This window comes from Stenella coeruleoalba (genome assembly GCF_951394435.1).
Source record: "Stenella coeruleoalba genome assembly, chromosome: 7".
Lineage (NCBI taxonomy): Eukaryota > Metazoa > Chordata > Mammalia > Artiodactyla > Delphinidae > Stenella > Stenella coeruleoalba.
Window position 1 is genome coordinate 100,131,355 of NC_137153.1, and position 13,770 is coordinate 100,145,124.

The 13,770-nt window shown below is 37.8% G+C and overlaps 1 protein-coding gene across 6 annotated transcripts in view; it reads right to left on the reverse strand.

The window, feature by feature from the left end:
• The window catches only part of SVEP1 (sushi, von Willebrand factor type A, EGF and pentraxin domain containing 1), a 254,513-nt gene that overhangs the window by 96,856 nt on the left and 143,887 nt on the right, over positions 1-13,770 (reverse strand). For all 6 annotated transcript variants that reach the window (XR_013829121.1, XM_079927084.1, XM_079927087.1 and 3 more), the window contains 5 exons: positions 10,370-10,534; positions 9,613-9,846; positions 7,203-7,364; positions 5,731-5,892; positions 161-322 (listed from right to left, as the gene is read on the reverse strand). Coding sequence is in view for 5 of the 6 variants with exons in the window: in XM_079927084.1 (XP_079783210.1) it covers positions 161-322; positions 5,731-5,892; positions 7,203-7,364; positions 9,613-9,846; positions 10,370-10,534 (885 nt within the window). In the remaining variant the exon portion in view is untranslated. The remainder of the gene's footprint in view (positions 1-160; positions 323-5,730; positions 5,893-7,202; positions 7,365-9,612; positions 9,847-10,369; positions 10,535-13,770) is intronic.

Genomic DNA, 13,770 nt, shown 5'->3' on the forward strand with positions numbered 1-13,770 from the left:
TCTGAGTCACTGTCATCAAAAAGACCTTCAGAAGGATAGTTTAACACATCTGGACACCCAAAGGCACTGAAAATAGTAATATTCAGAATTGAAGCTACCGCAGAGATAAACAAAAGTCTCCAACACAGGGTTACATGAGAAATGAAGGATATCATCTTACTGGAACAATCTGTGATGGATCTGGCACCAGTGATGGTTGTAGTTCCATAAAAGGGACAAGATAAGCAGAAGGACTTCCCTGGATTGGGCTGGTAGTAGTCTCGAGGACATGGATAACAGGGCATTAACCCAGAACGAGAGAACTCTCCTACTGGACAAGGCACTGCAAAAGTAAGAACAAATCATTTGTGCTTCCTAGTAGTATACCCTACCTCTAAAAGAAGCTTTGGTTATAAGAAAGCTATCGCATTGCTAATATTTTCCCTTGCACGTACTTAATACCCAGACCATTTTATCACCTAGATAAATGTATTGTTGTTTCCTTCCCATCTTTAACAACACACAGCAACTCAGGAAAAATCAGAATTGGCCGTATAATATTGTGTTATGATTTTTCCACTTAACTTTATATCATAAGCAAATCATTCCCCAAATCATTAAGTAACATGGTGTTTAACAAATGAAAAATGTTACGTCTCATTGGCAGACCATAACTGATCTCACGTTTCCTCTCCTGTTGAACACTTAGCTCGTTTCTACTAGTTTGCTATTATAAATAATGCTGACATGAAATTTTCTCTATAAATTTTTTAATATAGCTCTGATTATTTCCTTGGGATAACACTTGACTTTGAGTAGTTAGAGCTAAAGATATGACAATTTAAAGCCATAAATGTGTCATGCCCAAATGTTTAAATAATGTAATTTACAGTCCCATTGGCAGCGTATGAAATTGCCCTTCTCACTGCATGCTCAGCCTTCAAAATGATTATTTACTTTTTTCCTACTTGAAGGTAAAAATGGAATCACGCTGTTATTTTAATTTGCATTTTGATGATAAATGAAGTTGCATTTTTTACGTTTCCCAGAAATTTTTATTTCCCCTCTAGAGTTGTCTATCATTTACTGGGGGTCTTTTATTTTTAAAACTTTTAATGTCATTTTGGGTTAGACATGCTTTTCGTAAACAACATGCAGTTGAATATTATCTTTTAACCAAATTGGAAATTCTCTTGCCAAGATTTGGTGGAATATAAGAAAACAGCCCCAAACATAAATTTTGGTTACATCTGGTAGAGGGAGAGTGGGGTAGAGCACCCATGATTAAATCCTTGGGTTGGGGTTTTAGACTGTGACCCATAGACAAATTCAGGTGGAGTGTGTGAACTGGAGTCATTTGGGTGAGCCCTGAAACCATTATAAACTGAGAAAACTACTAAAACTATTAAGACTTGTCTGCATAAAATTAAGTATAGAAGACAGGACACAGGGAAACAGCTACTCAGGATATCAGCATACTTATCATTTAGGTTTTGGATTCTTGATAATAAAAATTAGTATAGCAGAAATAATTACCAATATGGTTGAAAAATTTAGAGATACACTTGAGGCTCAAGGGAGCATGATACTCCAAGTGATGGCATCTCTTTTTTATTGGTATGACAATAAACATGAAGTAAATGACAACACATCTGTCGTAATCTCAAGACGCTTTGATCAAATTTCTTAAGCAAAAAGAGCCAGGCGAATCTCCTGTAAAAGAGTTCTTTTACGTACCCAACTGACAAAAAGTAGAGAGTTGAATCAAGAGATGGCAGAAGATAACATAGCTATTAATGCATATTTAGAAAAAAAAATTTCTGGTGGCTACATTTGCTATATTCAAGAAGAGTTTTAAACTACAAGTATCTTTGTTTCACCAAGAATAAAATAATCTACTCTGTTACTAGATGTAGCCAGGGCTTTGCACAAACATATTATAAACCCATAGGAGTTTAAAATGGGTTTTCTGATTCCCAAGTTTCCAAAAATGATTGTCTATTTGGAAAAGGTACCTTCCAAATAGCTAATTAGTTAATTGGAAGCATAGATCTTCCACTGATAAAAGTATAAATTTTCTGTTTGAGAGGATATCTATGAGTGTGCATGATATGCTAGAAATATAAATGCTGCCACTTAAACCCAAGATGCTGTAATGAATGAAACTGTTTTTTTCCATATAACTTGTTTCAGTACAATCTTAAAAAGAAGAAAAAGAAATCTTAAAAAAAAAAAAGACTGTGCCCCTAAAAACTGACAGAATTATACTGTCAGTTGTAGCACATAATTATACTATAATTGTCAAAAATTATACGAAGATATAATAATAATAAAATCTTAAGATTAAAAATAAGCCAATTAGCATCTCAAAATAGCAAACATGGTGTTGTGATGTCTGTACTTTGCTTTTTGACCTAGAAAGTGTAAAATAAACTTTCATGTGGAAATTAGTTTAAATTACATTCCAAGGGGCTTCCCTGGTGGCGCAGTGGTTGAGAGTCCGCCTGCCGATGCAGGGGACATGGGTTCGTGCCCCGGTCTGGGAAGATCCCACATGCCGCGGAGCAGCTGGGCCATGGCCGCTGAGCCTGCGCGTCCGGAGCCTGTGCTCCGCAATTGCAGAGGCCACAACAGTGAGAGGCCCGCATACCGCAAAAAAAAAAAAAAAAAAAAAATTACATTCCAAGGGCAGACAGTTGTCATCACAAATATACTTTCCAAGAGTGAATAATCAGCATTTAATATATAATTTATATATGCAGTACCTATATATATATATATATACACACACACATATAATATATGAATGTATAAACATATACATAATAATAGCACTATCTAGTACACAGTATAGTATTCAATACACATGCATACACACATGACACAGTTCCTAATGGACTAATGTCGTAAGAAAAGATGTGAGAAAGTTTCCTTTTGAACCTTGGCCAGAGAAACTGTGGTTTCTAAATCAAGACAAATGGAACAAAACTCTTCTCACCTCTTCTACTGTAGAGATAGAGAAAAAAAGTATTCAAATATGCCAAAAGTGATATCAAAATAGAATTAAAAATAAAGCATTTTTAAGCATTCATTTCCCTGAAATGACCAGGGAAAAATGTAACCTCACATGTCTGTCCCCTGATAGTGTAAAGGAATAAATACAGCCTTGGAGCCATTGGTTTCCTATGACAAAGCCAAAAGTCAAAGCCTCTTATTCTGAGCCTCCTTTTAACTTCATCCTACAGGGTTGGGCTAAGAAGTGTTATCCTCCTGTGCCACAAATAACCTTTCCTTCTATTGGGACCATATGTAAACAACACCATCACCAAAAACTCATTTGTGGGATTAATTATTTTGATAAAAATCCTTTTTAAAAAATGGAAAATTTCAGGCTCTTTTATAACCAAGGACTCAAGACTATCTAATATCCTAATAAGTGACAATCGGTGAAATGTATAAAGAATGTTACATTATGCTAACATAGCAGTATACTTAAAGATAACTGCTATATTTATTAATGATATTTTCAGTTCAACAGGCCAAAGGAGGCAAAAAGTGATATGTCAGCAAAAAATAAGATAAACTGTACAACATGCCCATAAAACATAAATCAGTACAGAAAGAGAAAAGAGGAGAAGGAGAGAAAGAAAGAAGGGGAGGGGGAGAGAGGGACAGAAAAGGGAAAACTAAGGAAAATATATAAGGGACTGTTTTAGAACTCACACACATTTAAATTTAAAGTAAAAGTAAAATGGTGTTTACCCAGCACCGTAGGGGAAAGTGTCATTACCAAATATTACCAGTTCCTACTCAGGACAAGTAGACTGTGGTTAAACATATGCTAGAAATATTAGGAGAAATGGAACAGTTACCAGGAATTTAGAGATTTCCTGGGAATTATAATTACTTAATTGCAGTAATTTGCTATTAGAAAACCTCAAGGATTATTTGGAAAGTTAAAGGATAAAAATTTATCAACTATGAACTTGTTTCACTGTAAAAATCCTAGTTGCTTTTGTGGTTGGAAGGAAGGAAGGAAGGAGAGAGGGAGGGAGGGAGAGAGGGAGACAGAGAGAGAGAGAGGATTTTTTCCTGCAGACTTTCTTCCATAGTTAGCTTGTATACTGACAAAATAATAGAGTCTTTGGCAGATCTCTTTCAACCATAATGTGAGGTTTTGTTTGACTTTTAATTAAAAAAAAATCCACAGCTGGTATTACACAACACACGTGGTTTCTGAGTTTCAAATAGGTCCTAGTTAAATTCTCTTCTCATCAGTGAAACATTAGGTCGATGAACACTGCTCTCCCAATTCCTCTGGTCTAAGAGGCTTTCATCTACTGTGAAATTCTGAGAGTCAACCCGATGGAGCATATAAAACCTATAACTCACAGTATGTATTTCCTGTAGCACTTAAGTTATGAGGACTACGACTCCCAGGAAGCAATGCTGGACACGCTCCATCCCCTCCCTACCACCACACTCAAACATCCTAAGCATCTGTTTTCTAGGACTCTCAGCCTCTAAGTGGATGCAGATGTATATATGATTGGGGTGCAATGAGGATGGGATGTGTGTGTAGCTTGAGGGAATGGGGAACCAGCAGACTGGCTTCTTAAAAACATCACTCAGTAAGGGAAGAGTTTAAACTTTCAGATTGCCATAGACCTTAGGTTTTTCAGTAAGGGTATAAAGAATGGGGAGGACTCACAATTTTTTAAAAAGTCATCTTTTAGCCAGGCATGCTTGTTCTGTTCCCAGTGATGTAGCAGAGAGAGGCCAACAAATTTTTATTTTTTGCAAAGTTCCACTGAAATTGCAAAGTCATTGCAGTTTATGGGAGTTTCTGGCAATAGGCTGACCTTGACTGTCAGACCTAGTTTCACTGTCATTCTAAGTTTTCATCTTTTGCTTTTGTTTATGGCTTCCAGTTTTTTCACTGCTGGAAAACTGTACTTGGTAGGGATGTTAGAACTATTTGAAAAACAGAACTCTAATCTTTATATTTCTATTTAAACCAGTGGTTCTCAATGTGTGGTCCCTGGACCAAGCAGAATCAGCATCACTTGAGAACTAGTTAGAAATGCAAATTCTCAGGCCCCACACCTGACCTGCTGAATTAAAAACTCTGGGGCTGGGGCCCAGCAATCTATGTTTTAACAAACCCTCCATGGTGACATTTGAGAACCAAAATTAGTCATACTTTAGAATCACCTGGGGGAACTTCAGAAGAAAACCAGAAAACTTAAATCAGAATATCCGGGGGGGCAGAGACTGGGTTTCAGTATTCTAAAAATACTGATGTAAACGTGCAATGATTCTAGTATGCAGCCAGAGTGGATAATCACTCATGAAGATCTTCAAACTGTAGGGAATGAACGTTACAATTCAGAGGTTGTATTTTTAGAGTTTCAAGGAACGTTAGATAAGACCTCATTTTAACCCGAGGAATCTAAGTTCCTAGTTGAGATGTATTTCTATCATATCATGTGGCCACATGGTTACAAATGTTGAGGGCTGGGACCAAGCCTTGTGCTTCTTGTGTGTTCCTAACGGTACCAGCACGGTGTTTATATTATGGGTGTTTACACTTAAGTATTGGCTGGCCGAATAGAAGGAAACTCTCTATAAAGAGACAGTTATTTACATTCTTTGCATGCAGTAGACATATGGTTTTGCTAAAAAGATTCCACTCCTCCATGCGTAGAACCTAGGAGGCTTGGGAAAAAAAAGCGATGTCTAAGACTTAACCTCCACAAGCAGAAATGTCCACGGCTCCTCTCTTCACTGTTGAAGTATTTTCTGGACACACGAGGCAACCCCGGGAACCAAACGCTGGCTGATAGCTGCCCAGTGGACAAGATTCGCAGGTCTCGAGCCCATTTGATGAGTAGGTGCCTTGCTTACACTGAGCTAAAACGAAAAATGTAACATGGTTAATAACGATGACGTCAGCTATACAAAATTAGCACTGTGTACAACAGGATTTTCCACATTTTAATTTACTTAGGATAGAATGAGGGTCACGAAGAACTCCAAGCATACACGTCATATTTTAGACTCCCCGTACTTCCGTATACTAAGTCTTAGGCTCATTTCCAGTTACTTGTATTATGACCTAGCACGGTGTTTGACACATAGAAAATGTCGACAAAGAGTTTTTGGGTGAAGTTAGAAACCTGCACCTCAGAAAGGCACACTCACAAGATCAAGCTGTCACGGGGAAGCTTGTTTCTGTACAAGTTCTCAGCTTGTGCACTGTTCCCTTGAGTGACTGAAACAAAACCCCCATGAGCTGGAGTCTCATGACTATACCGGCACCTTTTTTCCTTCTAAATAAGAACAGGCCCTCTTACCTCCTCCTGCCTGCAGACACCATTTCATTTGAGGGTTGGCAGAGAGGAAGTAAAAGTAGTCTTAGCATCAGGCCCAGAGAGGTTAATTAAGCAACTTTCCCAAACTCATAGCAATGGTTTTGTAGTAGAGCGGGCTTAGGGCCAGATTCCCCAATTCCCGGTGCACTGTCCTTTGCTCCTGCCCTTCTCCTCCGGATGACTCTCATTTTCAGCGCTGCTAACGTTTTTAGTGCATTTGCAATCACCTAGCACTGCTGTCAAGTTTACGTGTCATGAGGTACCCACACCTGCATTGGCAACAATAGGCAGGCAAGAAGGAACAATTCTGCAATTCCTTCTTTTAGGTGTGTCTTACTGTAACTTTAAATGTGAAAGAAAATGTTTCCATCAGGAATGTTCATTGAGAATAACAGTAACCATATTTTGAAAGGACTGGATATTTTAGTAGCAAGAATAGGTGCATATGGGCCTGTAGTTATTCATTTCCAAGTAAATGGAGAGTGAATCTCATCATATCAAATATTATTCTAACAAAAAGCAGCCTAATGCTTGCTAAGAGCCATGAAAGTCCTTTCCACCAATTAAAGTGAGATTCACTAAAACACCCAGGTTCATTGACGAATGTGGATTAGAGTTCTTGACAGTGGAGTTTGACTTAGAGCAATGGACTGTTGCAAAAGGAAAGATAAATGGACTTCTCTAAAGTGAGGGAAACATTCAGGTAACAGTTTGCAATTAAAAGAAAGAAAAAAATCAATTAATGAAATTGCTTTTGGTAATGCTCATATTTCATCCTATTTGCCATTGAGATTTTATAACTGGAAACAAAATTTAGGCTTCTGGTCAAAATGAGCACTAAGCCCCTACCTTTACATTCCGAGCTACTTCTTGAATGGAGATATTCAGTGTAAGTTCCAGTTGGACAGGGTTTGCACTCAAGCTGCCCTTCTTCATCTTGATAGGAGCCCATCAAGCAGCTTTCACAGACAGAATTCTCCAGAGAATAGTAGGTTCCCAAAGGGCAATTGACTGAAGAGAAAACAAGCAGGACACACTGAATATAGTATGGAATGTGCTTTTTCCCTAAGGCATGAGAGTAATAAAGCCTGCTTCCAGATACTATTGTTTATGGGTTAAATTTTACTGCCAGAGGCTTACTCACATGATAAACCTTCCAGAAATGTATTCCTCTAAACCAACAGTAGATTCTTTTTTTTTTTTTTGAGAAAATGCAAATTCTTGTTGACCAAGCTTAGTGTTTATATGATGGCGGCTTTGAAGTGTGGGTTAAAGTTCTAATAAACCAGATTATTCTGGAAACACACAGTTCATGGAAGAAGAGGATAAAACAATGAATGTTTAGGTTAATTTGGGGCTTTGAGATATGAAAAATGATTTCATAGCTGTTCTTCTGAATGGTTTCCCTTATGAAATTGAGTGTCCATTATAGCATTATTTCTAGAAATAAAAACAGGCAAAGGTGGTGAGCCTAAAAAAAGGGAGTTAAGTCGACCCTTGTCTCTGATTGCAGGAATTACTGCCCACTGAAGGCAAGTCTGAGGCATCCTCAGACCCAAAGGCTCCGAGGAAACAGGCCAATTTTAGAACCTTCCTTCCTTGAAGATTTGCTCTACTATTTGGACGCCTGGAGTGCAGAGTTTCTGAGACCAAAGTGGGATGTTAAATTCACTGAAAGGCTGCTATCGAAGTTAGTATTTTTAGAGAGCGGACACTTGAAAGAATCACTTGGGTGATTCTGAGGTGTTAAGCTATGTAAGAATTACCTGGCAACTTATTACATTTCAGATTCCAATGCCCTAACCCCAAGGGGTCAGATGCATCCGTTTTGGGATGGGGCCTTAATCAAGCTGCATTTTGAAAGCACTTCAGGGTATGCTGACACAGGTAGCCTGAAGACCACACGGAGAAATGCAAAATGCTGGCCAAGGCGATTCCTGATTTTCACTCACAGGTTGAGAAAGAAACAAGAGGAGGCTCGGAAAGTCGACGTTCATGTGCTTTGGATGGACTGTTTATCACACCGTGAAAAACTCAGCTGAGCTCTGGGAATAGCAATAAGAACTGTTGGGGAAGGTTTTCCGACCAGGACACAAGAGCCCCAACCTACAGAGGGGTTAACAGAAGACTCACGTCAGTTGGTTCCACTGAGTGTACAGAGTTTAGTCAGAGGAGATCCCGCCATCTACAAATGATGACTTGTTAGGGAAAGATACTGGAACTGATCCAGATGGTGACAGTCTAAATTAGGGGTAAAAGCTAAGGGACTCGGGGGAGGGAGAATGGGGAAGGGAAGTTTAATGGGTCTGGGGTCTCCTTTGGGGGTGATGAAAATGTTCTGGAATTGTGATAGAGGTGACGGTTGAATGACATTGAGATTGTACTAAATACCACTGAATTGTATACTTTTTAAAATAAATTTATTTATTTTTGGCTGTGCTGGGTCTTCGTTGCTGTGCACGGGTCTAGTTGCGGCGAGCGGGGGCTACTCTTCTTTGAGGTGCGCGGGCTTCTCAAGGCGGTGGCTTCTCTTGTTGCGGAGCACAGGCTTTAGGCGCGCAGGCTTCAGTAGTTGTGGCACGTGGGTTCAGTAGTGGTGGCTTGCGGGGTCTAGAGCACAGGCTCAGTAGTTGTGGCGCACGGGCTTAGTCGATCCGCGGCATGTGGGATCTTCCCAGACCAGGGATCGAACCCGTGTCCCCTGCATTGGCAGGCGGATTCTTAACCATTGCGCCACCAGGGAAGTCCCTGAATTGTATACTTTAAAATGGTTCACTTTATGCTATGTGAATTTCATGTTGGCTGCCTGGGTGGGAATCTCGCCTACACCACTTACTGTCTTAAATGGTAAGACTTACTGGGTAAGTTCTTAGCCTCCCTGGCTTCAGTTTTCTCATGTATAAAATGTACTTAATAAGAATGGTACCGCATACAGTAGCTAAACAGGATTAAACACATGAGACGGGCTCAGCCAGCACACATGAGTGGTCAGAAAGTATGAGTTTCTGTTACTGGAGTTGCTGCTGAAAGCTGTGAGGTCTAAAGATCTATAAATAAAACGAAGATCTGAGTCGCTCACCTAAAATAATTTTCTTGTTGTGACCAATAGTGGTTATCTAGATTTTTGAGACACTAAGCATGTAACAATAAGAAAATGTAGCCTTCATCACAATATCCCTTTAGAGTTGTAAAACGACTCTATCCGTGTCATTTGACCCAATAGGCACCAAATATTTTTGATTACAGGGAGAAGTCTTACCACACATACGCCCTCTCAGCATGGAGCCTGGTCTGCAGAAGAGGAAAGCCTTTTCGGTTTCTAAGGAATTGCTGTCAGCTACAAGCATTTCAGATGCAAGATGAAAGGAATACATGGGCTCCTTAGTAAGGGTCCTTTTCAGTCGATTTGTGATAGTTTCCAATGTCTTAATGAGTCGTTGCTGATTTTCCAATTCAAGGGTATCATTTCTTTCATCAGGTAAGGGCACACTAGCTGAGATAAAAACGAAACAAGAGAAAACATAACACACACACATGGTGTTGCAGGAAGCCATCTGTACTGAGTTTTTACCAAAGAGAAATAGCATATTAAAAATCTTCCAGGAAAAATAAACTGAAACTTAAACACCGCTTACTGAGCAACTAGTACCTGGAGAATATTAAAAACAACACGATTTGTTTTAACCTTTCTCTCCTATGCTGGATCTACATCACCCTTTTGTGGAGTTCTTCACGATTACATATTAAATTCCTGCAAACTCTCGCTTTTTAAAAACACACCGTAGTTCATCATGTCAAGATGAGCACAAAGCAGGGGGCTTGTTGCTATGGCAACTATAAATTACATCTGTGATAGTAAGAAAAAAATGACCAAACTTGGTTGATCGTGCTTGCCCTAATTTTCAGTTCCAGGGTCATTTCCTAATAATGATAACAAACAGAAAATTTGAAAAACAGGTCTCCAATCAAGAATTTCTCTCTATATTAACCTTTTCAAATAGATCGTCTATCCTTACCTGTGATGTTAAAAATTAACTTAATTTTGTGGTCAGATAACGGGGCACTTCTTTTAATCCGTGAAGATCTGGCTTTGCCAGCGCCCGTGGGTGTTTCTCGCACAGTGTCCAGGAAGTCATCATAAGAGTAATCCAGCCTGTTAGCTGCACCCCAGCCGACAGGTCCTGGACAATTGGGGCAGAGAGACAAAAGATGTTACAGTTGCACCTTTATCAGCGTTTAGGTTCTAATGTGAGTCCACAAATCAAACTGTCCTTGATCATTGCTTAAACTGCCCATAATAATATACCATATACAAGGTTTCGTCTGTAGTATCATACTGTAGCTTCATATGAAGTTTAGATTACCAATGAATTCCATTAAAAGTATAAAGCAAAGTCTCTGTAGAGCTATACAGGCATTTAAAACATTCTATCCTTGACCTAATAATAAATTACCTTAACTTTAGAGGAAATGGGAGGAGGTACAGATTTTAATCAATTCCTATTTCCCTTCAGGGTTTGCTCCATTCTTGCTTTTTTGTATCAGCGTTATAAACTTAACGCATGTAAACAGATTTCCTTTTGTGAAGATTGTTCAAGTATCTGCATAGCTGCATTATATTTCAAAGGTGGGGGTAGTTTCTGAGGGCAGCATGTAAGTTACATGATTCCGTAGTTAGGAAACTATGCTGGAGGCAGCACGGCTGCACGTGCTTCTTTGGATGCCCTCCATATCACTGTGATCAAGGATTCAGACTGTGGCTTCTCATATACGGTGTACGGCTGCACAATCTTAGTCAGGCTCCTTTCATCTCTCTGAATCTCAGTTTCTTTGTGTCTACACTGAGATAACTGTGCTTACCTCATAGGTTTGTCTGTGGAATAACTGAGCTAATTTATGCAAACTGGCTCATATTTGACTCATTCTAAAACCTCAGTGATAGTAAATGATATTAATATTGGTCTAGCCATACTGCTGTTGTTGCTTAGTTAGGTGCGTTAAACATCAAATTCTATTTATACAGACTTGTCCACTTAAGTAAGTTGGTTTTTGAGTAAGTTGGTTTTTTTTTTTTTAGCTTAATTCATGTTTTGGGCCATTAAAAAGAACTGGGATCAATATTTTTGTTTTTCACTTAAACATTTGTCCCACAAGTGTCATGTAGCCATTATGTTGATAGAAAAAAAAAAACAGATTAGCAAAGAGAAAAATATAAAAGATTACTTATAATTCCATCACATGGAAATAACGACCATAACATTTTAGGCAAGAATTTTTTCTATGAATATATAAATACACACATACACATTTATGCATAGATACATATATATATATATATATATATATATATATAGCTAGAATAAAAATAAGCATACTGCACTTTTAACAAAACGAGATCATACTATATGTATATTATTTGGTAATAGCTTTTCAAATTTTTTCAAAAATATAATATTTCTGTGTCAAATGGTTTCATAATATTCTCTTCTACAGCTATACTACAAACTAAGCAGGTTTCTATCTTCAAACTTTTAGGTTATTTCAAAATTTTAGAACATCCTTGTACATACACTATTTCATAAAGTATAAGACACCATCAATGAGAAGACACATCCCAATTTCAGAGATGCCCAAATGAAAAGTGTACATCTTAGAATTTATAAAAAGTGGTACATGTTTGTACATTAGCATGACTTTTATCTTGAGAAATATCCTTAGAAGTGGAATTTCTGGGTCTGAGCATTTTTAATCCTTTAGGTACATATCGTCAAATGCCCTTCAATGTCTCCTCTACACACAATATACGAATACGATTTTTTTCCCCTGACACCCTTGCCAACTCTGGGTGTTATGATTCTTATTCAAATTTGTTAATCTGACAGGTCAAAAATGGCATCTCATTTTAGTTTGCATTTGAATTACATGATTATTATAAGATCAAACAATTTTAATATATTTATTGGCCCTTTATTTTCCATACATTATGACTTGCCAAGGTGTTATAACCATTACGCTGATCTTGTGACTCTGTTGTGAGGACACTCAAGAAGGAAGGGTTGTCTCTTAGGATCACTTGTACCACATGCCATCTGGATCCTTCTAGAATGACAAACATCACCCATCTCAAAGCCTCATGATGACAACTGACTCCCTCTGTGTGTATCCCTGCACCCCTGCAACCTACCTCAACAATCTCGGGGTTGAGGGAAACCTGGGTCATGTGTGACAGAAGAGGCATTGTTATTCTAGATGTGCCATTGCCAGCTCCCCTGCCAATGCCACCTTGTGTTTTTCTATCTAAAACTTTAACGTCAAATATGTTCACTGAGAAGTTGTACATAATAGTTAAAATTGGAAAACAACTTAAGCCTACCAATAGGAAACTGTTTATATAAATTATGGCAAACTGACTCATAAAATAATATGCAGATATTAAAATTGTATTGAAGTATAATATTTATGACATAAAAATGTCCTGAATAAAATCTTACCTAAAAACTCACGTTTACAAAATAGTATGGGTCAGCATACATATGCATGTACAGTTACATATTCATTAATATACTAACAGAATTATTTCTGGGATTGCAGGTTATCTCAATATCGTTCTTTAGCATTTTTCAAATTTTTGCAGTAAACACATATGCACAAATAATATTTTTAAATTTAAAAATCTAAAGCAACATTCAACATCACTCAGTGCTGCATCACTAAAAACACGACCAGTGTCAGAAACAAAAAGGATGTCTGCTGTCATGTGAATTAATACTGTCTCAAATAACCTTCTAAGCACTTTATTTATACTTGTACTTCCTCCTTTAATCCTTACGATGGCTCTATGAGTTCAGTACTCTTATATACCCAATTTATACGTGAGAAAATGGAAGCACAGAGTGGTTTGAGAACTTGGGCTCAAGACCACACACCTAGTTGGTGGGGAAGCCAGGATTCAGACCTTACTAGTTGCTTGTAGAGTTCATGTGCTTTAAACACGACACTATTTTGTTATCACTATTATATTTTAAAACATTACTCTGCAAGTTCTGGACAGTTTTATAAGAATGAAATAAAAATAATTACTGGAAAGGACAAGTTTGCTAATTGAGGGACACAATTGAAATCTAGAAATCTGAAGACAGTAAGCTAAATGGTCAGTTGGACCAGCCAAAAAACTCACATAGCACACTTTGGAGTAGCTTTAATAAAAGTTATATGTCAATTATATCTCAAAAAAACAAGAAAAAAGTGTTCAGACTCTACATGAAGAAAACATCAGAATTCCACTTGAAGGTATATTAGACTTGAATAAATGGCTTACTTGCAATTTAAGTTAAATGCCATATAAAAATTGTTGTTAGTACTTTATAGTTATTACTATTCTCTTCTAAGATCTCATATGAATATTTGAATTTTACAA